Source organism: Elephas maximus, chromosome 6, assembly GCF_024166365.1.
Source record: "Elephas maximus indicus isolate mEleMax1 chromosome 6, mEleMax1 primary haplotype, whole genome shotgun sequence".
Lineage (NCBI taxonomy): Eukaryota > Metazoa > Chordata > Mammalia > Proboscidea > Elephantidae > Elephas > Elephas maximus.
The window spans coordinates 36,340,851-36,365,068 of NC_064824.1; the positions used below are offsets into that span (position 1 = coordinate 36,340,851).

The 24,218-nt window shown below is 36.6% G+C and overlaps 1 protein-coding gene across 1 annotated transcript in view; it reads right to left on the reverse strand.

Annotated features, from left to right (window-relative positions):
* Nucleotides 1-24,218, reverse strand: part of LRP1B (LDL receptor related protein 1B) — a 1,748,032-nt gene that overhangs the window by 304,997 nt on the left and 1,418,817 nt on the right. The window contains exons 47-52 of the mRNA XM_049888441.1: nucleotides 23,726-23,845; nucleotides 13,483-13,596; nucleotides 13,092-13,241; nucleotides 9,015-9,137; nucleotides 6,056-6,175; nucleotides 399-527 (exon numbers count right to left, since the gene is read on the reverse strand). Coding sequence (XP_049744398.1) covers nucleotides 399-527; nucleotides 6,056-6,175; nucleotides 9,015-9,137; nucleotides 13,092-13,241; nucleotides 13,483-13,596; nucleotides 23,726-23,845 — 756 coding nt within the window. The remainder of the gene's footprint in view (nucleotides 1-398; nucleotides 528-6,055; nucleotides 6,176-9,014; nucleotides 9,138-13,091; nucleotides 13,242-13,482; nucleotides 13,597-23,725; nucleotides 23,846-24,218) is intronic.

Consider the following 24,218-nt stretch of genomic DNA (forward strand, 5'->3'; position numbering starts at 1 on the left):
AGGTAAACTTAAAGCCCTCACGGGGAGAAAAAAGGCACTAAAAAGAAAATAAACTCATCGTATTCACACACACACACACACGCATCCGTTAGCAATATTATCTCAGAAGCGAAATGATAAATCTGTGCTTATCAAAATGGATTTCAAATGGGTAATCCCACTGCGCATGTTTGAAACACTTTGAACGGTGGTTAGAGGGTTTGTTGAACTCTTGTGATACCAACGTCCGACCTGATTAATTCTGACAGTGCCTGTGAGCTCTGGGATTAGGAATGTGAGGGAAAATGTGACATGGTCAAGTGCTACCAAAACCAAACATCCGAGGATGCTGCAGGGTTTTTTTTTTGTTTTTTTCTTTGTTTATTTTGCTATAGACGTCAAGCAAGCTTTGGTCTTACCGCAGCCCGCTGTGGAGAGCTCGTCGCTTCCATCTGGACAGTCCCTTTCACCATCACAAAGCCAGTGTCGGGGCACACAGGCATGGGAGCCCTGGCAGCTAAACATGTTGGCAGCACAGGTTATAGCACCTAAAACCCAAAGAAGAAATGCCATTGAAATCACTGCCTGTCCACCGGGAAAGATCTGTGATTTACATTTTTTTTATGGAAAGGAGGTGGAACAGAAAAACGTTCCTTACAAGGAAGAAATTGTAGTTTTTTGGAATCGCCAAACATTATTTTTGCTCTTTAGACAACTACACAGTTCCCTCTACGAATACATGCCTTGCTAATTGCAAGTTGTAACGGATTGAATTGTGTAGCCCAAAATATGTGTCAACTTGGTTCGGCCAGGTGTGGTTGTCCTCCCATTTTGTCATTTTCCTATGCTATAAATCATTTTTTTTTAAATCATAATCTCTGCCTGTGGTTAAAAGGATTAGTGTGGGATTGTAACACCATCCTTACTCAGGTCACCTCCCTGAGCCAAAGTAAAGGGAGTTTCCCTGAGGTGTGGCCTACACCTCCTTTTTCTCTCAAGAGATAAAAGGAAAGGGAAGCAAGCAGAGATCGGGGGACCTCATACCACCAAGAAAGCAGCACCAGGAGCAGAGTGCATCCTTTGGACATGAGGTCCCTGCGTCTGAGAAGCAACTCAACCAGGGGAAGATTGAGGATAAGGACCTTCCTCCAGAGCTGACAGAGGGAGAAAGACTTCCCCTTAGAGCCAGGGCCTTGAATTTGGACATGTAACCTACTAGACTGTGAGAAAATAAATTTCTCTTTGTCAAAGCCATCCATTTGTGGTGTTTCTGTTATGGCAGCACTACATGACTAAGACACAAGTGTTACATTTCTTAAAGCTACTTGGTAGAAAATCATATCTTTTCTCCTTGTAAAATGTAGCAAAGCATAGAATTGTCATAGTATTATGAATAAACTAAGTGGATAACATTTCAAAACACAGAACTAATGAGGGTGATCATCATAACTGCATTTCAATCACTTAATATGTGCTAATCACTCAGCATATTAATTCATTTAATCCTCACAATAACCCCATCAAGGGAACTATTACTAGTCTCATTTCACAGGTGAGGAAACTGAGGCTTTGAGAAGTTGAAAAGCCTGTAGAAAGTCACAACTTGCAAAGAGTGTTACATGCTGAGCTGGTAGTCTGAAACCCTTCTGATTTCTAAGGGTCTTCTTTTAACCACTAATGTCATTACTATTACTCCCTACTTTGTTTTGCTGAAACAAATAAACGTATTCATATTCCATTTGTTTTACATACTTAATCAACAAAGTCTACCTTTGCTCTTTCAACTCAGTGTCCGTTTAGTTGCATGAGGTGTAGTGGTTAAGAGCTATGGCTGCTAACGAAAAGGTGGGCAGTTCGAATACACCACAACCTCCTTGGAAACCCTATGGGGCAGGTCTACTGTGTCCTATAGGGTTGCTATGAGTTGGAATTGACTGAACAGTAACGGGTTTGGTTTAATTTTTTTTTTTTGGTTTTAGTTGCATGATGATGTTTTTCAAATGTTAAATTCAAAGGTCATAGGTGGTCTCTTCTTGTTCCATTAAATGAGCAATAAAGTAGCCATATAAAATTAGATAATGATCACGGGTAACGTTTCCCTAGCCCCTAAGTACAGTTATATATACTGAATGGTTTATTTGCTTGTTTGTTCTATAGAAAATAATGCTTTGTAAATCAGTAACATGACCTCAAATCTAACTTTTTTTTTTTTAATTGCACTTTCCTGTGACCAAAAGCTGCCCAGGATTGATGCTAAAAAACATATTTTTAGAATTATTCAAAAATATTTTCGTATCTACAGGAAGAAAATATGATTGATTAGGTTGTTGAGAAATATTTGTTTCCGAACATTTAAAGCAGTGACCGACTTGCTTTAATCGGATTCTCAATCTTTTCTCACTTTTCAGCAATAGGGTTGCTGTGAGCAGAAAATGCTTTACGATGGCAAGTTTTCAATATGGATGGCAATGGTGTTTTCTAACATAAATAGCCTGTCCCTGACACATACCTTAGCTGGAAAATGGGATGAAGAGTGACTGCCAAAAAAGTTCCCATGTAATTCAGATTTTCTCTTTGACTGAGTATCAGTACATTAATAGAAATGAGGTTTATAATGGTATCTACTATTGGAAGAATTCAGAAAAAAGAAATTTATTAAATAAATGTTACTTTCACTTAAAAAATGAATTTATTTGCTGCCTATTATTATGTCTTTAGTACCTTCTATAAAAAAAGTTCTCTTCCTACAGAAATCATTTTTATATTATTCCTCTTTGTTATCTATCTTTTCAAGCCTGTCATAAAAAATAATATAAAGTGTCATATTCTTTATTATACGCTCAAGTCAATGCTTTAATTTCTGTTATATTTTTATTATTTAGCTTGAGATTTAAAAAAATAAATAAATTGCATTCTATTAAGGAAATCTTGAAGAATGTAAAACTCCTTGTCTACTTTCTTATTATCGTTCCAATTTATTCTCATATTGTATTATCACTCCAAATTTGTTCTCAAGGTAGTTATAATAGAAATAGCACCGATCTGGGAGTTGAGAATCCTAATTCTGTACAACCTTGAAGAAGGCTAGTGTTTGAGTTTCCCTATCTGTAAAATGAGGTGTCTGACTAGATAATCACTAAGATATAATAAAAGATATAAAATAGCATAAGGCTCTTTGCTGCTAATTTTCTGACTCCCTTGATAACTTTTGAAAGATCTGTGTTAAGAACATGCCAAAACATCATAATCAACTGGGAAGAAAATAGGCCAAGGAAAAAACTCATGGCTGCATTCATAGTTACCATTGTCATCTGGAGATGCACTACCTTCCTCAGGGGAGAAAAATCCCATTGGAGAAGGAAGATAGACTGCAGGGATTCCACTAGTTCTGTCTTGTGCACATGCTCAGATACAATATCTGATTAGTAATAGTAGCTATTCCACTTAGGATTTTGGAATTCTGATTTCTGGCCCTAGCTCTGCCATGGCAATTAGCTAAGTGAGCTCAGGAAAATATATTAACTTCCATGAGTTTCTCTTTCTTCATCTACTAAATGATGGAGTTGGACTAGATTATGCTTTTCAAAGTGGGATTATCACATTCCCAAGTCAGAATCACTATGCGTTTATTAAGAATGTATATATTTTCATCCCACATCAGAATATTTGGAGGTAGGGATTGAAAAACACTTTTTTTTTTTTTTAAGCAGATTTCTGAGAAGGATCTTTTGTATACCAAAGGCTGATAACCAACAAAATGAATTATTTATAGCTTCCTTTGCAGTTTTAAAACATTCAGTTCATTGACTAGTGTGCAGTCGAAGGCTCTATTTTTTTTCATATATCGCTAGCTGGGTAGTTAATATATAAAATATAGCCTGTAATTAATTAAATAGACTAAGTGTTTTCACAGGTGAATGCTGTCATTGCCTTTCCTATTTTAATCCTTTTTTGTCAGGACACTGATAGATATAGACGTGGCAATAGCACCTTGAAAAAAGGCGGGCAGTTTAGGAGAAATAGAGGAATCCCTGGGTGGCACAAATGGTTAAGAGCCTGACTACTAAACGAAAGGTTGGCAGTTCGAATCCACTCAAGGGCATCTAGGAAGAAAGAACTAGCAATCTTCTTCAAAAAGATCACAGTCATTGAAAGTCCTTCGGAGCACAGTTCTACTCTGACACACACAAAGTTGCCATGAGTTGGAATCCACTAAATGGCAGCTAGTTAGTTGATTAGAAGAAAGCAGGACAAAGGAGTATAGGAATAAACTTATTAATGTACTGCACATTGGCCATGCTCTATGGTCACAATATAGTTATGATATATAGATCTTTTTGTACCCCTTTCATAGGTAAGGAACTTGAGGAATGAGGAATAGCGTAAACTTGCCCAGGATCAAGCAGCTGGAGAAATGCAGACAATGGAGAAATTCTGTATGATAATAGAAAATTTGCCCCTTCTCTATACTATGTACACTCTGGTTAGTGTAGGGTTAAACAAAGCATCAAAATAAAAATGGTTTTACACACTGGGAGCTTGCTTGACTCTTTGTAAATAAGTAGCCTTTTGTAAAATTAAAGAAACTTTTAACATCAAAGAAAATAAAGTGGTTAAAGAGACTGGTCACTTACCTAATTGATTACTGTTTTTGCTTGTTTGTTTACTTTCAGTGTTTTTTAATATTGACCTTTCTATATTTATTTTTATCTGCTTATAATGCTAAACTATTTCAACTGTGTAAATAACAAGTAGACTTTGAATGGATTAAATACAAGAAAATAAATTGTTTTCAGAGGTATCTCCAATTTTACATTATTTACAGAGAACTTACATTTAGCTTGAGCACTATAAAATGCTACTTCTCTCTCCATACAAACCCCAAGCCCTATGCCGTTGAGTCAACTCCAACTCATAGCGACCCTATAGGTAGTGGCTAAATAACAGACCAAAAATCCTAAAATTTTAAAGAGGTGTTAAGTAAACTCAACTCTATTCATGAACCTTACTCTATGACTCAGGTTCCTTTCTCTCTAAAATAAGCATAACAGCTACCAAAAAAACTAATGTAATGAGTGAAGAATATATATCTTTAGATACAGACATATATATAGAAATAAATCAGATAGATAATAGATTATAGCTAGACAGACAGGCAGGCAGGCAGACAGACAGACAAATAGGTAGATAGATTAGTAGAGTGCCTGGCCAATGTTATCACTTTATGAGAGATTAAATTGCTTTCTTCTTTTACTTCTTGAAAGATTCAGTAAATAATTCCATTTAAACTAAATATAAAATGTTTTCAATTATTAAAAGTACCAACTTTGTAGTTAGTGTAGAGCAGGCGATAGAAGTTTGACATAAATACCTCTGTTCCTCTAAAGGTGAATTTTAAAGTGCATTTTACAATCATACACAAAAGGCTCTTTATTTCTCACTTAAAACAATGCAGTAATAATGACAACTATAACACACACACACAGAGCATGTAGCTTGTGGCATTATAGATTAGTACAGTGCTTAGGAAACCCTGGTAGAGTAGTGGTTAAGGGCTACGGCTGCTAACCAAAGGGTCACCAGTTCAAATCCGCCAGGTGCTTGCTCCTTGGAAACTCTATGGGGCAGTTCTACCCTGTCCTATATAGTTGCTATGAGTCGGAATCGACTCGACAGCACTGGGTTTTCTAGATTTTTTGAAGGGCAATTTGGCAATACACTTCAAGAGTTATAAAAAAAAAAAAAAAAAAAATCAACCATTTGACGAGGTAATCCCAATCACCAGGATTTATTCCAAGAAAGTCACTGAAAACTAGCAGTAATGTGTGGTAATATATTCCTTTCAGGCATAATCAGAAAAAATCCTAACTGTAGAATAATAACATGTATGTCAAAATAGTAAACTAATAGGTGGCAATGCAAATAAAAATAGCTACATAGAAATGCGTTTATAAATTTAATGTTAAGTTTTTAAAAAGTACAAGATAAAGTTTTATGTATGTCAAAAATGATAGACTACATATACTATAGGCCTAGTAACTGAATGAGAACACACAAGAAAAGAACCAAAACTCACCACAAATGCTGTCACTCTCATCTAATCCGTCCCCACAATCATCCTCTCCATCACAAATCCAGTATTTAGAAATACATTTTTGTGGAGAACAAGCAAACTGATTCCAAGAACAAGAAGAATCTGGAAAACAAAAAGAATATTTGTTTTAGGTGCAAAGGAAAAACAAAAATTATTTGAGACCATCTTAGGACATATCTCACAGTGAGAAAGTTTGTCCCTAGACTTTCCTAGAATCAACCATCTCATAATAAAACAAGCCAAATTTCTCTTCTCTGTGACAGCTCTATAAAATTTTGACAACAGCTTGCACATTCCCTCTGAGCTTCCAAGGTAAACAACTACTATTCCTTCGACATGATTCTCACAGGGTTTGACTTTAAGCTAGTCATCACATTGGTCGCTTTCTTCTGAGCATATTCCAGTTTCTCATTTTATTTTTAAGTGTAGTGTACAGACATAAAATAAAAATTCCAGGTGTGGTCTAGTCATCTAAAGCTTTTAACAAACAGAGAAAAAATACATTTTAGGCAAGATCACACTATGGTAGACTGTCCAGCAAATATGTTTCCTTCCTAAGCGTTGACTGGCTGTTTTACGTTTGGCAATGCATCTTTAAAGATGAGGTGACCAGGAGGTTTTAGTTTGATGACAAGACAGTTTAGTGTCTATTTTACTTAACACATTGAATGTTTTTATATATTTCCCTTGGAAATACTTGAGTTTATTATACCTGATGAATAACACCAAAATTCATTGGCATGGTAGTAGGCAATTTATTACCAAATTATGTGTTTATAATAGTAAAAAATAATAATAATGATAAAAGTGGCAGTCAAGCCAATTTTGACTCATGCATGTGAGAGTAGGACTGTGCTCCATAGGATTTTCAATAGCTGATTTTTCAGATGTAGATTGCTAGGACTTTCTTCTGAGGTGTCTCTGGGTGGACTAGAACCTCCACCTTTCATTCATCAGCTGAGAGTGTTAACTGTTAATTGTTTGCACCAACCAGGAACTTAATTTGTAATTTATTTCCAATGTCAATTTTGTGCACTGGTGGTTAAGAACTTGGCTGGTAACCAAAAAATTCAGCAGTTCGATTCCAGCAGCTGCTTGGAAGACTTATGGGGCAGTTTTACTCGGTCCTATAGGGTTGCTATGTGTCAGAATTGACTCGTCGGGCAATGGGTTTGACTTGATTGGCTCTACCACCCACAGTCTGTCCCTCTGACCAGTATATTTATCATTAAAAAATCCAAAAATAAAATCCTCCCAAATTACACAAAAGTGTTCAAAATATAGTGTTTAAAATGTTTAACTAGATGACCTGTGAAAAGGGGATGGGGTTGAAAAAAATATTAAGGAGCATACAATCATAAAATGGTTCTCTAATCAGAAATTATGAATCTGCATAAACTATTTTTACAGTTCTCTGTTAGCCTTGTTCAGAATTTTGCCCTAATGTAAAGATATATAGCATCTTAATCAAACAGGATGCACCTTCACATTTCATGATGACATTTACTTTTGGGGGAGTTTGACATTTCACTGAAGACCCACTTTTAATATTTTTTCTACTCTGTCTATTTACCACAATGTAGGTTATTTGCATTAAAATAGTGAATATATGTTTGTTTCCCTACAGAATTTTTTTTTTTTTTTTTTTGGCCTAGAAGTTACAAAATCTATAAATTTTAAAAATAAATTATAAAGCTTTTTCTTACCTTGACAATGTGAAATTAAACGCACATACACAAATTAGAAGCTAGAGGGGGAGGGGTGAGAGTCTGAAGAAACAGAAGTTTAAGAATATTACTTTAAATTACTCTTGAAATTAATAGAAATTTTTATAATAATAATGTAGCTGGCTCTCGGGGAACATCGACCTCAACTGGCATAGCATAGTTTATAAAGAAAATGTTCTACATTCTACTTTGGTGGGTAGCATCTGAGGTCTTTAAAGCCTTTGAGCGGCCATCTAGGATAGGCCAATGGTCTCACCCCTTTGGGAGCAGGGAAGAATGAAGAAAACTAAAGACACGAGGGAAAGATTAGTCCAAAGGACTAATGGACCACATCTACCACAGCCTCCACCAGACTGAGTCCAGTACAACTCGATGAAGCCCAGCTACCACTGACTGTTCTGACAGGGATCACAATAGAGGGTCTGGAAAGAGCTGCAGAAAAATGTAGAACAAAATTCTAACTCAAAAAGAAAGACCAAACTTGCTGGCCTAACAGAGACTGGAGAAGCCCTGAGAGTATGGCCCCCGGGCACCCTTTCAGCTCAGTAATGAAGTCACTCCTGAGGTTCAACCTTCAGCCAAAGATTGAAGAGGCCCATGGAATAAAACAAAACTAAAGGGGCGCACCGCACCAGTCCTGGGGCAGGGACTGGAAGGTAGGAGGGAAGAGGACAGCTGGTAATAGGGAACCCAGGGTTGAGAAGGGAGAGTGTTGACATATTGTGGGGTTGTTAACAATGTCACACAGCAATGTGTGTACTAACTAATGGGAAACTAGTTTGTTCTGTAAACTTTCATCTAAAGTTCAATTAAGAAAAAATATATATATAGCTAGCAATAACAGGGAGGGGAAGGATAATAAGTAGTGTGAGCAAAACCTTTATTTTTCATAACAGAAAATAAATACAGTAAATACCAACTAATGTTAATATATTAGGAAGGAAATGTATAAGAGTATCATTTAGATTGACAGAGGTAACCACTCAAATAACAAAAAAAGAAAAGGTTAGAAGAGAGGGCTACAATGGGGGATTGTTGTTATTCATTGTAGTCTTTGCTATGCTATTCTAATTCTTACCATTTTTAATTATTTGATAAAAGAAAAAAATATATTAAAATTGGTTAAGAATGTTTTGTATAAAATCCCTATGTAAGAGAATATCAGTATACAAATGGTAGGGTTTGCAAGACTAAAGCAAGATGTAATATCTTACCACAGTGGAATTCATCAACTCCATCCTCACAGTCCTTCTGACCATCACATATCCAGGTGTTCAAAATGCATCTCCCACTAGGACAACCAAAATAATTCTCTTCACATTTGTGTTTGTTTTGAACTGTGATAAAATATAGAATGTAATATCAAATTAATCATTTACATTAACCTTAGCTTTCTGCAATATAGGTAGATACAAAACAGTAATATTCCATGAGCTGGAAGATATGAATAACAAGCAAACATAAATACAAAATATGAAATAGCTGAGATGTTCTCCTGAAGAATGTCAAGGTCATAGAACTAGATGGTACCCGTACCATCACTGACCAATCTGACCGGGGTACAATAGATCCTGGTTAGCTAGGGGAAAAATGCAGAACGAAACTCAAATTCTTTAAAAAATGTCCAGCCTATCGTAAAAACACTATACTTAATGGTCTGACTGAGATTAGAAGGACCCGCCCAAGACAGAAGCCATTCCCAAAGCCAACTCTTCAGACAGGGATTGGACTGGACAATGGGATAGAAAAAGATCCTGGTGCAGAGTGAGCTTCTTGGATCAAGTAAACACTTGAGACTATGTTGGGATCTCCTATTTGGAGGGGAGATGAGAAGGCAGAGGGGATCAGAAGCTGGCGGCATGGACACGAAAAGGGAGAGTGGAGGGAAGCAGTGGGCTGTTTCATTAGGCAGAGAGCATTTAGGAGCATATAGCAAGGTGTATAGAAATTTTTGTATGAGAGACTGACTTGATTTGTAAACTTTCGTTTAAAGCACTGGAGACCAGAGGACTACCTGAGCCGAGTGCCCTGAGACACTCTTTAAGCCTTACCAAAACTATCCTCTGAGATCACCTTTTAGTAGAAAAGCAGAGTGACGCATGGATTAAGGATATTACCAGATCAGTGCTCTACTAAAATAAAAAATCTCAGAGTCCCAAAGGTCAACATTTAATCCAAAGCAAAGATGAGAAGACAAAGAGGCAGTGAAACTAGAGTCCTGGAACTGGAACAACCAGAACACAAAAAGAATGTTGATACATTGTGGAAAATGTCACTAATGTCATTGATCAGTTTGGGTAGAAATTGTCAAACGGGAACCTAACTTGGGGTGTAAACTTTCACCAAAAACACAGTAAAATACCATTAATAAATAAATAAATAAATAAAGCCAAGGCCATAAAAAGTAAGGAAATAAGGTCATGAAAAATCAGAAACTGTCACAGGCCAGAGGAGACCGGGAAGTCCAGATATAAATGCAACGTGATACCTTGGATTGGATTCTGGAACAGAAAGAAGATATTAATGGAGGAAAAAAAAATAAAAAAAAACCTATTTGAATCTAAATAATGTGGAGGTTAGTTAATAAAAATAAAAAAAATGTAAAATAACTGAGATGACAATAAAATGAGTGAGCCTAAGGCCAACGAATCATATGTGAGTCTAAAATATTCTTAATTCCACATTTATAACAAGAAAAAAATAAAATTCTAAAAACATTGGTAGGGCTTTGTCTGCTGAAAAAGTATATATTTGGTATTCCTACTGCCCTACATTTTTAGAATGCTTTGATGGGATTTAAATAATTACTCTCTATTTCAAGGAAAAAACAAAGTATAATAGAATCTCTAAAACTGTTATACCTTGTAGAAAATTCAGGAGGATAAAATAGAATGTATAGTTATTTTGTAAATTAATTTAATTTTGGGATATTAATATTATAGCCCCCAAGACGGCATATAAAATACTGGATTTTTCTGTTTACTGGATGGCTTCTGTGCCCTTGCACCTTCAGGTTTATATAGTTTTAGACTGACTGGCCCATAGCTAATCAGGCAGTAAGCCCTAGGCTGTATGTGCTAATCACCCTAAAATGGTCCCTTATGACTGGTTTAAGATAACAAAAATCCTTCCCTGGTCTATATCTTAAAATGCCATTTTTGTACATCTAATTAAAGATGAAAATAAATTTTGAGTGAATTCACCATTAAACCAAAAAAATATCGAAAGTTCTTTACATCAAAGTTCTTGTTATCTGTTATTGTTGTGGGATGCCGTTGATTCGATTCTGACTCATAGCATTCCCATGTAGAACTGCTCCATAGTGTTTTCTGAGATGTAATCTCATCAAAACCACATCATCATGCCTTTTCTTCCAAGGTATTGCTGGGTGGGTTCAAACTGCCAACCTTCAGGTTAGCAGTGGAGCACAAACAGTTTGCACTACCTAGAGACCTGGGATTTTGCCTAGGCAAAACCTAATTTATGATGATCTGCTACTGGCTTCTTGCCTTTCTATTCACCTGTTTCATAAGGCTTCATGGGTGGGTATTCCTCTCCTTATTCTTCAATATAATCACAATTCTCTATTAGTGTTGAAAGTTAACTTTAAAAATAGTTCATTAATACTAGAAAGAAATAAAAATCACATACAAAAAAGGGAAAATAGATTATTGGTTTAAAATATTTTTATATGTTGTCTCTAAAATAATCTAACAATTTATCTTCAGCCAAAACAAGGGAAAAATGTGTTGTCTTAGAAAGAACATTGGATTAAAAATCTAAATGCTCACGTTCTATAAGTCAAAATGATGTTTCTATTATTCTTTAAAAATGCTTTATATAATTAAAATACAGTCAAAAGAAATAGGTGTGAAAGCTGTTGTGAGCTACAGTCAGGTGCCTTAATGGGTCTCCAGTTCCTCAGAAGGCGAAGCAAGCCTCTTCAAACTCAGATGGGACACAAGTGACATCACATCATTAAGCAGAAACAAGAAACTTTCTACTGCCCAATCAAGTAATAGACTATGAACTATTAAAAATTCCAGGTCTTCATAGTAATGTGTGTGTGTGTGTAAGCTGGTACATAGAATACCTGTGAATATTATTTCTTAAAATATTTCAAAAATATATTGCATGTCAACTAAACATGGCAACAGTGAGTGTAGCAGTGGGATGGGAAGAGGGAAATGACCATATAAGGCCAAATGTAATAGTTTTCTATATAGTATGTTAACATTCAGTTATACTAGTTTAATAGTGCTTTGTTTTTGAGTTAACTTACATATACATTTTAATTTCAGTTTCCTCAAATAGAAAGAAATCGGATCATGGAATATTCATTGAGGAAGGCATCCTCCAAAGAACAAAAATGACACTTTTCAGAGCTTACGTAGGTAAAGATTGTTGATAGTTATAAATATTTCTGATCCTGATCCAATGATAATAACTACTAAACTTTTATGTAAATAATGTGAGGCTTCTATGTTTGTTTGCCAACCTCACCCACCTTCTGTGAGATATATTTGCAAGCTCACAATGCTAATTTTTTTTACAGTAACAAGTAAAAAATATTGGTGTAGTGGCTCTTATGAAAATCCCTCACGGGAGGAGGGAGCAGTTGACAAACAAATGTAGGAGGTACGTGTTATTTGTGTAAAAATATGAACTACTATACCAAACGATGGCATTAAGTTCATCAAATGGAGTAACATGACAGCACAAACTGTACAATAACAGTGAGCAAAGATATGGTAAGAAACATAGTCTCTCATTTTAGTCTGTGAATAATTATTTCTATATGTGTAATACTTCTGTTGAAGCCTTATAGATTATACATTTTAAAGCCTTAATCACCAATTGTAAAAGGATTAACAACGAACTGAATGTGAGAAAAGAAACTGATCCAAATATAGGACAGGTTTCTTGAGTATCATTTCATGACTCATTAAATAAGTTCAAGTAACACGTTTAGAACAGGGTGATCACTTTTAATGTTTTTCTACATTATTTAAATTTTAATCTTAAGCATTGTATACCAAGAATAAAAACTTAGAAAGAAAATTATGCACTAAAAAACTCAAATCAAACCCATTGTCTTCGAGTCAATTCTGACTCACAGTGACCTTATAGAACAGAGCAGAACTGCCCCACAGGGTTTCCGAGGAACAGCTGGTGGATTCAAACTGCCAACCTCTTGGTTAGCAGGCGAGCTCTTAACCACTGTGCCACCAGGGCACCACTACTAGTCTCTAAATATTCAAGGCAAAGACTGTTTCTCTTTCTAGAATTACCTGGGCACTTTAATTCATCTGAATAGTCTCCACAGTCATTAGACCCATCGCATATCCAGGTTGGCAGAATACACAGTGAAGTAGAATTACATCTTATGAACCCTGTGGTTTTCACCCCAAGTTTATAGAAATATGTGCAGTCTGTATTATCTAGAAGGAGGCAAGCAGAAAAAGTGAAAACAAAAACAAAAACAAAAACTTCATTTGCAAAGTAGATCACAGAGACAAGAAAAGAGACTTTGTTTAAAGAAGTAAATATGCAATTACCCCACACACTAGGGGTTAATTACATATCAGTTCTGGACTAGGTTCAGTAAAAAGTTGGACAGGGCTCAAAGCAACGCCAAAGGCGCCCAGGCGTGAACAGACAAAAGGTAGTGGAATGTCTTACTGCAGTTTTTTTCATCTGAAGCATCTGCACAATCTATGTTCTGGTTGCACCGTGCTGATCTTGGAACGCAAGTCCCATCTGCACAGCGGAACTCAACAGCGGCACAGGTTGTAACTAGAAAAACAGGCAAAAAAATAAATGAATAGATGAGATAGGAAAAGTCTCCTTGCCTTTATATTTTGAGTACTGTAATTAATTCATATTACTTGGTTTGGTTTTGCATTTTAAATCTGGGAAGTCAAACTTGACCCCTGGATTCTGTTCCCACTCTTGTTTTAGATGTCTCTTATATATCTTCCCCTGTCACACAGTTCTTCCCTCTGCCATAGTACTGAACACCCTGCATTGCAATAGTCTGTTTATGTATCTGCTCGCCCTCTAAACTGTAACCTCCATTAGAGCACCTAGGACTCTGGCTTGTTTACCACAGTACTACCAGTACGACATTGAGCCAATACTAAAAAATAATAAGAATAATAATTGAGTATTTCTGAACACTCTTCCTCCTTTCAATTTCAAAAGCACCATGTTACAACACTAAGTGAATACCTGATTGAATTCTTACTGAAAATCTCAATCTGGTTGCTAAAAAGAAGTGGAATATTCTGTGTTAAAATAGATAGATAGGTAGATTAGATTAGGTAGATAGAAGATAAACCTGTTGCTGTGGAGTCGATTCTGACTCATAGTGACCATATAGGACAGAGTAGAACTGCCCCATAGGGTTTCCAAGGCTGCAATCTTTACAGATGCAGCCTGCCACATCTTTCTCCTGCAGAGAGACGGATGAGCTTGAACCACCGACCTTTCATTTAGCAGTTAAGTGCTTAATCACTGCACCACCAAGAATCCTTAGATAGTAGGTAATTAGATGGATGGATGGATGGATGGATGGATGGATGGATGGATGGATGGATGGATGGATGGATGGATGGATGGATGGATGGATGGATGGATGGATGGATGGATGGATGGATGGATGGATGGATGGATGGATGGATGGATGGATGGATGGATGGATGGATGGATGGATGGATGGATGGATGGATGGATGGATGGATGGATGGATGGATCTATGGATGGATGGATGAACAATAGATTAGATAGATAGATGATAGATAGATAGATAGATGATAAATAGATAACAACCAAGCATTTTCATTTTACTGTAAGCATAAACAGCTGAGCACTGGTAGAAATCACCTCTATTTTGTTACACTCCTTTCCAAGGCCATATCATTAACATTTGATATGGGAAATATGGATGCCTCGTGCCAAGGAACATACAAATGAGGTATTGCTTGAGTCTATTCCTACGAAACTTTGGCTTTCCAATTCCCTGTTATACTTAGATAAAAATTAGCTTTAATATGCTACTGTCATTACACACACTTTGCACTGAATAGCTTAATCTTAGTCATACATTCCTTTCTCGGTTGCTTACACTTTCATTATGATATAATGCTTTTCAGCAATATGTTGTGAACAGGTGCATGGCATGCTATGTATGTTAGATTAATTTAGGTGAGATTTTTATTCCAAATTCAAATTTCCACAGGTTGATTATGTTAATGTGCAACACGAAGGGTTCTTGGATTATTTATTACTTTTACTAATGTTGATATTTTAAAGAGTCTATTTAATTATTGAGAGAAATTACATCAATTGTAAATAGTTAAAATGCATATGCAAATTTTACTCAAGGGTGTGTGTCTTTTGCATTTCATAATATATTGCTCTTATTTAATTGTATCTTTAAATTGCATCCTTATTTGCGCTTAAATGATGGTTAGAATAAATGTTTTATTTACAATTTGCAATTATAATTGCTTCACTGTTTTCATTAAAAAAAAAAAAACTTAATATGTGAACAGAGAATGCTGTCATGAGTAGAGATAAACACATTGTTCTAACACCAGAAGAAATAAGTTTTTCCTCTTATTTTTATAAAAGCAAAATTTCTTCTATATTCCTCTCTATTTTATTTCATATTTAATTTTTAATGGAAACAGTGAATGTATATCATATATAAAGTAATCAAGACAATCATTTACATTTTGTTTTTTACTTCATTATCCATCAGCTGTCTTTTAGCAGTTTTTGTCCCAAATGATTATCATCTGTTTTATTTAGACTACAGGATGCATTTCCCTGTGAAGTAACAATTAGGTAGTAGGAATATTCTTATGCAAGCCTACAAAGGTTTCAATGTACTTGAAATTCTGTCTTATAGTATACTTGAAGTTAGAGTTTAGGATGTCGGAAAAATCCCAATGGGGACAAATAGACGCTATTTCACTATCTCCATCTCCCTCCAAGCTTGCACAGAGAATCCTCTGCATACTTGGGGTGCATGGGGGGAGCCCATCTGAGTGAGTATTGGTGGCAGAGAGGGTGCAGAGGCAAATGATGACTGCATGAAGGATTGGGGGGAGAGGGTATGCCATTTCAGGTAGTTAAAAGAACTGGAGCTTTAGGGATTTCAAAGTAATGAGGTTTGAAAAAATAGCGCTAGGGATGCTACTACGGTGGCAGAAGGAGTAAATAATGAGTTGTGAAAACAGTAGAAATGTAGAACAAATTGAACACAGCCTTGGGAGGAATTCTAAGGTGAGGGAAGAAACTAGGCGAGGAACTCAGACTAGATAAAAACTATAACTCGGAAGTTAAGAAGAGTGGTGAAGAGACACTGTTAAAAAGAAAGGCATGAGAAAAGAGATTTGGTAGGGACCAGTAGAGCTGAGTAGGGGGTAGAGAATTTTCAGGGTCTATTTTTCCTCCCATTTTTCCAATTTACTGTAAGGCTGATGAAACCTAGTGAGGAGAGAGGAGCTGGGCTATTACAGTGTGTGAGATGTGCCAATATTAATTGATTTTCCACTTACATCTAGCCCTGTCTCCAGTGATTCCACAACTTGGATTAGAGTCTGAGATCTACCACAGTGATCTACAGTGGTAAGTGGCAATGGAATTAGACCCAGTTGGTGGTTATAGAATTTTGTAATCAGCAGGGGCAGGCGGTTGTAGAAGTTAATACCTCTTGCACTTACAGGCAAGGTAGGAGAGTCCTATGATGACAGAAATCCACGGAAACAGCAGGAAATAAGTGCCTCTTCTGCCAATATTTCTTTCTCTCTGTTCCCTCAACTATCTTCCTACCTCACTATGTTTTGGGCAGTCAATGATTGAAATTTGTTTTACCCCGAGGGGGGTTTTGAGGGAGAAAGATGCTGGAATCTCTAATTTGTCAAGTGAATATAAAAGTTTTCTGGCAATTTTCCCTCAGGCTAAAAGTCCTAAAAAGAGAGAAGAGAAAATGTTATAGTCCAAATAAAGATATGCCAAGTGAGAAATTCTATACTTTTCCCTCTAGATAGTCCAAAAGAGAAAAAAAAAAAGCTACAAAAATATGAGTGAAAACATACCACAGCCACACCAAGAATGGCAATGAGACACTATAAAGAATGAAAATCTGACAGGATTGTGGATCAAAAGTAGTAGCAAAAGAGAAAGTAAATCCATTCTTTCCCTTTTTTACGTTCTTTATTTTCCCATTTCTTCCATTTTCTGTTCTCCATGTCAGTTAAAATATTTAATGAGATAGGAAAGATACAATATCGTTTGGCCTTTCTGTGTTCTTAGAATATTTCTTAACCTCAGTCAATTTTCTCTTCCAATTCCCCTTTCCCAGCCTATAGCAATGAGAAGCTGATGAGGAAAAAATACATTAAATTTGCTGTCATATCTCTCTCCTGTTTACTTTCAAACCACATCTTTGATTTAATTTACTGCTTGGGTTCTAAGGGTATGCAAACCCAAGAGGAATGATGATTTCTTCTCCAAGTGTGCTTATCCTTTTTCTTTTAGCTTGTTGTTTGTGGAATGCTCAGTTTTGCTACAAACTTAGGTGGAAAAACAAAAAATAAACACGAATTTCCTCTCCTTTAGGTAGCCTTAGAACTACTTGGCTCTCAGTCTACCCGAATGTATTGAAGTAGCCCAAAAAAGTTCATGTACTTCCCAAGGGAAGCAATTTATACTCATCTCAGGAGGGAACAAGGGATATCACCCACTCTCCCTGAATCTAGTCACTCACACTCTCACATAGCCAGAAGAGGAATAAAAAATGGCAAACTTTATGAATAACCCTGGATTTCCTTCATCTCCCACAAGATAGCCTGATGTCTAAAGTTCTCAGTCACGAAAAAAATAGCTGTAAAGGGCAGTAAATAAAGGATTTATGAGGCGTTTTTTCCTTTTCTTCCAAGAGAGAAGTCAAAAACAATTCCTTGTAACATCTATTTCCACTTTGTAAATTGACTCTACCTTTGTAAAATGAAGAAAAACTATTATTATCATAGTATTACTACAAAAGTATTACTACAAAATAAGAAAAAATAATCTATTAGGGTAATATGAATTACTATTAACATCTGAAGTAAACAGAAAAGTGTAATAATACTTCAAGTAATTTTAGATACCTCCACAGTAGATTCTCACCAAAGTCTCTCAAAATACCCCTGCATGTATTGAGTTTTTATCTTACTAATTTATTTTTTTAATATTTTACTTCATTCATATTCAAAGCTAATAGATGTTTTGTGCATGTGTAATAGGTTGCAACAAATACTCCATCCCCATGTTTCACTGACCATAAGAGCCTAAGAATGAGTAATTGTAAGAAAAAACTTGGAGAAAAAAGTCTTTTCCACTCTCCCTGAGCGCTCAGGTACGACTTCCCTTCATCATCCTTTATGTGCTGTAAGGGAGATGTTTGGTTGACACATCTGAATCACTGCTTTATAAGATAGTCTGACTTATGGCAAATGTACCCAGGAAAGTCTTCCTTCCATGGCTTAAAAGGTGTCCTAGAAGGACACCATGTGAACAAACTTAAGGTGAGAGAGAAATCAAACCCAAAAGATACCACCGTGATGAGTAATCGTTCATCAAAAAAGTTATTTGTTTCTTCTAAAGAGGACAGTCCATTGAATTAAATCTATTAATGTCTAGTAAGTAATAGAGTATGTGCTTGAGCTTCCACAAGCTTTTTTAATTTCAAATGTCCTGCGATCTATAGAAAGAACTTCAAGGCATAGTTGTTTTTTTACTTTTTTTTATGATTTTGACACTGTTATTATCACAAAAAAAAGGTTGTGACAGGAACTTGCTTCACAAATGCACATGTACCCAAAAATATGGCTGAGATATTTACAACATAGAAATCAAGAGTTTAGAGGAAAAAAAGGCAAATAATGAGTTATTTTTATTATTATTCTGGAGCAAATATTGTTGCCATTAGGAAGAAAAAAAAATCTGTCTACATTTTGGAAAGACTTACTGCTTCAAACAGCCCCGTAAGAATTTAATAAGCACCGACTACGTAGGTACTAGAGCTCTGGTAGCAAAGTGGTTAAGAGCTCAGGCTGCTAACCAAAAGGCTGGCAGTTCGAATTCACAAGCCGTTCCTTGGAAACCCTTGGGGCAGTTCTACTCTGTGCTGCAGGGTTGCTATGAGTTGGAATTGACTCCATGGCAATGGATTTGGTTTTGGGTTTCACATTAAAAAAAAAAAAAAAAATTATAAACCCAAACAAACTAATTTGTTTACCATTTTCAAAAGCAAACTTTCACTTTTCTAGAGAATCTATAGTAACATTAACTTCTCATGGTTCTTTTTGATGAATTTTGTTTTAAAATATACTTTCTATGTTTATTTTTCAGTTTCTTCACATTCTAGCTTGCTAATTGGCTAAATGACTCTATTGTATTATCTTCACCTGTTTGCAAATAACTGACAGGACTGTACCCATTTATTGATCTCCTCCTAATTTTCTGTTCTTCTTTCTTCCATATGCTTATTCACTTCCCTATACTTACACCCAGTATTTTATTACATTTTACCACTCTTAATTTTTTACTAATATGAAATAATATGTGACTTAATTTTCAAATGTACTTGAATCTACCTATAGGGTCAACTTTATTTGGTTAGCCACACAACTGATTGGCTGAGGTTATACTGCCTAAGATGGTAGAGTAACTCACCATTCTTCCTTCCAGCTATAAAATAATTTGCATACATTCTGCCTTCTTCCTCAATTCTGCATAGCCTTCTCAATACATCTGTACTTCACACAGTTCTTTTCCTCTACTTTTGAATCATATGTATACACACACACACACACACACACACACCCTCACTGCCTTTATTCACAATCTGTTTTCTGCCTCAATTCAGTGTGATCTGACTTTCCACCACCAAACCAATGAATTGACTTTCATGGGAATAACCAAGAAATTATCTCCTATTTGCCAAATAAAATGGACACTTTCAGTTCATGCTACTGTCTCTGTAACACTTCATAATACTGATTGATTGTACTTTCTTGTAGAAAAACAAAATGAAATAAAAATAATAACTTTTCTTTTTACATTGCTGTTAATTTCTTGAGATTTCTTCTATTAGGCCTCTGATCTATTTCACTTTTTTATACTAGTGCCTTTAATTTTTAACTTCACCAGGTAATTCTGATGCACCCTCCTAAAACGGCTATTATTCCTCACATTCTCCCTGAGTGTTCTCTCCTAAATGAGTCTGAAATCAATACTCCAGGCTAAATCTACTACCTGAGCTCCAGATCTCTGTCTGTCTGCATCTGTCTTCCAAACAGCTCCACCTGGGTGTCCTACAGATGCTCCGACCTCAGACTGAAAACAATCTTATTATCTCATTCCTATCCCCATTTAAACAAATAACAAGCCCACAAAAATAAATACAATGAAAGCAAATAATAATTTAAAAAAAAAAAAAAAGCCCTCCTCCCAAAGCCTCTGTCCCTTCCCATGCTTTATCTTTATTACCTAAGAACACCTGCTAAGCTGCCTTTTAAAAGGCTGTCATGTCTGCCCCTCTCCTCTTTACTTTCAGCTTTGGCTTTTGCAGTAACTTCCGGCTTCATTTCTCTAATTTCAGTGTTACAACTTTCATCCACACAATCTCATTTTTTTTTCTTTTCCTTTTTGGAAATGTAAATTTGAGTGTATTTGGCCTGCTTGAAGGCTTCCCTGACATTCTGACTTTTTGACTGCAGGATAAAATTCAGGCTCCTTAAGGATGGCACCAAAACTCCTTTTATGCTCTGACTCCTGACTCTGATTTGTCCCATTTTCACAACTCCCCTATATGGAACCTGGCTGTAGCATATCACACTACTTGTAGTTTTCATTGTTAGTCTCTTTGCTTGGAATTCTATTCTGTTTGGGTAACTCCACTTTATTTATACTTTAAGCTCAATTTAAATTTAATCTCATCACTGAGACCTTTCAGGATACATCCAGACCCTCCATTGTAAATATCCTCCTTTGTTTTCATGACTATGTTTTCACTTAGAGTTTGAAGGAGTCTTAGTTTCCTAGGGCTGCCACAACAAAATACTAAAAAATGGGTGGCGTTAAAGAACAGAAATTCATTCTCTCACAGTTCTGGAGGCTTGCTGTTGTTGTTGTTGTTAGGTGCCATTGAGTTGATCCGGTCTCATAGCAACCTACATACCACAGAACGAAATGCTGCAGGTTCCTGCACCATCCTCACAATCATTGCTATGCTTGAGCCCATTGTTGCAGCTGCTGTGTCAATCCACCTCATTGAGGGACTTCCTCTTTTCCGCTGACCCTGTACTCTGCCAAGCATGATGTCCTTCTCCAGGGACTGAACCCTCCTGACAACATGTCCAAAGTGTGTAAGATGCAGTCTCACCATCCTTGCTTCTAAGGAACATTCTGGTTGTACTCCTTCCAAGACAAATTTTGTTTGTTCTTTGGCCAGTCCATGGTATATTCAATATTCTTCGCCAACACCACAATTCAAAGGAGTCAATTCTTCTTCAGTCTTCCTTATTCATTGTCCAGCTTTCACAAACATTCTGGAGGCTAGAAGTCTGAGTTCAGGGCATCCGTAGGATCATGCTCTCTTTGCCCTTCCACTCTAGGGGAAGATACTTCTTTTCTTTCTTCCAGCTTCTGGTAGCCCAGAATGCATCTTCACACGACATTTGTCACCCCCCTGTGTAATTCTGTCTTCATGTCCATTCTCCTTTTTATAAAATACTACTCAGAAGGTATTAGGACTCCTCCTCTCCACTCTGATATTATCTCAATAACCTGAAAGATAAACCTTATTTCCAAATGAGGTCATATTCATAGGTGTCGGGGTCGGAACTTCAACATATCCTCTTGGTGTACACACTTCAGTCCATAACAGAGAGCTGGACCATGGTCTCAGTCCCAGAACAGGGTCACTGACAAAGTTGAGGGGAGGAGCCAATGCCCAGGGCTAAGGGACCATCACCTAGATGGGCCTGGAGGACAGAGAATTCTTTCCAAACCTAGACATCTAATGATATTTCCCTGATGTGTTTCAGACTTGCTTGGTACCTGTGACTCCTTCTTTCCCTCCAATTTTCCCATTTTGAAATGGGAATTCTGTTCTTTAAAGCCACCTATGTTGTGGTATTTTGTTGTGTCAGCCCTGGAAAAGTAGGACAGAGTTTGGTGCTTGGACATGGGAAGCTGGTCAACTCTGACTGGAAGCAACCCTATAGGACAGAGTAGAAGTGTCCCATAGAGTTTCCAAGGCTGTAAACCTTTACAGAAGCAGGCTGTCACATCTTTCCCCCGTGAAGGGGTTGACGTGTTTGAACCACCGACCTCTTGGTTATCAGCCAACCACTGGGCCACGAAGCCCACCCCAAATGAAGGTAATCTGCTTAGCCTAAGGTCCACTGATTTAAATGAGTCATGGCGCAGCTTTCTGTTACAGATTGAATTTTGTCCCCAAAAAGATACGCTGAAGTCCTAGCATTTAAATCATATGTAATGCCTGTATAGCAACATTTATATCAGTATTTGACCAAACTGCTGGGCACCATAACCTAGCCAAGTTGACACATAAAATTAGCCATCACAAACTCCTTCAGTGTCTCAGTCCTTAACGCATTGAACTGATAAGTGTGTGTTCAGTAAATAGCTGACTTAACCACTTCAAACAAAAATACATAGGGAAGGTTCAGCAGACAGTGGATAAACCAAATAAAGGACAGGGAAACTTTTAAAGGGAAATTTAGTTTTGAAAGCTCTGTTGGGCAAGATTTTAGAATGCCTTAAATTTCAGACCAAAAAAAAAAAAAAAAAATCCTCATTTATTCTGCAAACATTGGGACTCCATTAGTTGTTCTCATCAGGGCAGTGGGGAAACCCTTACACAGCACTTCCTATACGCCAGAGTACTTTGTTGTTGTTAGTTGCTGTTTAGTTGATTACAATTCATGGAAACCCCATGTGTGCAGAGTAAAACCACACCATAGTGTTTTCAAGGCTGTGACATTTCAGAAGCAGATCACCAGGCCTGTCTTTCAAGGATGCTTCTGGGTGGGCTTGAACAGCCAACCTTTTAGCTAGTAGTTGAGCACTTAGTCATCTGCACCACCCAGGGACTCCCACTACTCTGGGCTTTTTTAATAGTAATCTATTCATTTATTATCCCTTTTTTTAAGTTTTGGAAACTGAGGTAAAGATTGGTTAAGTGTCTTATTCAAAGTCACAGTTTGTTTCAGGGCTCAAGTTCTAGCCCTGGAGTCTGGCTTCATGGTCTGTCCCAGTAGTCACTGTGGGAAAATGATGAAAGCAATATCATCATGACTAACGACATAGTGATGAAATGAGAAGACTACAGCCAGTGGGACCAGTTGAAGGGCTACTCTGCTAATCCAGGCTAAGGATGGGTTGATATAGAAGATATTTCAAAGAATTGGAAGATTTGTTGATAACTGAATCTGTGGGTGATGGAATATGGTGGAGGAGGAGTCAAGGATAACACCAAGTTCTTGTTCAGTAGTTGGGAAAATGGTGGGTAAAACAGATAAATAAGGAATGAAGGAGAACATTTTTGAAGCAATAAATACTGTAATACTGATATTGCAATATGATAAGAATGTCCAGTAAACAGGAAGGTGGAAATAGAGAGGTGAGAAATGCCAAGAGTTTTGAGTGAGAAAAGGAGTAGAAACCATTATTTTCAATTAACTTTAATAACCCGCCAACAACTGCATTTACCAAATGTGGTCCATAGATGTTAGTTACATAACAAAAGGGTGAACTCATAGTGATCTCAGGAACACAATGAAGTAAAATTTCAGGAAAGACAGAATAATAATATTCCTAGGCTGATGCAACATATATTTACCTTTGCAATCTAATTCATCAGAGTTGTCTCCACAGTCGTTTTCGCCATCACATAATTTGCCATGAGGAATGCAACGACGATTGTAGCAGGGCTTGAAACCTTTTCGACAGCTTCTGTTTTCTTATAAGTAAAAGCAGAAATGCATAATTAGAAGTCTTATAAAAATAATTCACAAGAAAGAAAATAACAGATGAAAGTGCATTCAAACTGTATTTTTATGCAAATAACACACACCTGCTATGTTTGTTTGCCAACTTTGCCCTCCCATCAGCATGATATTTTAATAAGCACCGCTACGCCAATATTTTTTTTTACATGTTGCTGTAAAAAAAATTAGCATATCACACTTAGGAAAATACCTCATTGGGGGAGGGCTTGGTTGGCAAACAAACATAGGAAGTGTGCATTATTTGCATAAAATATAGTAATTTATGGATCTATAAAACAAGTGCAGTAACAAAGCCCTGGACTGAAATATTCATGTATTATCAAA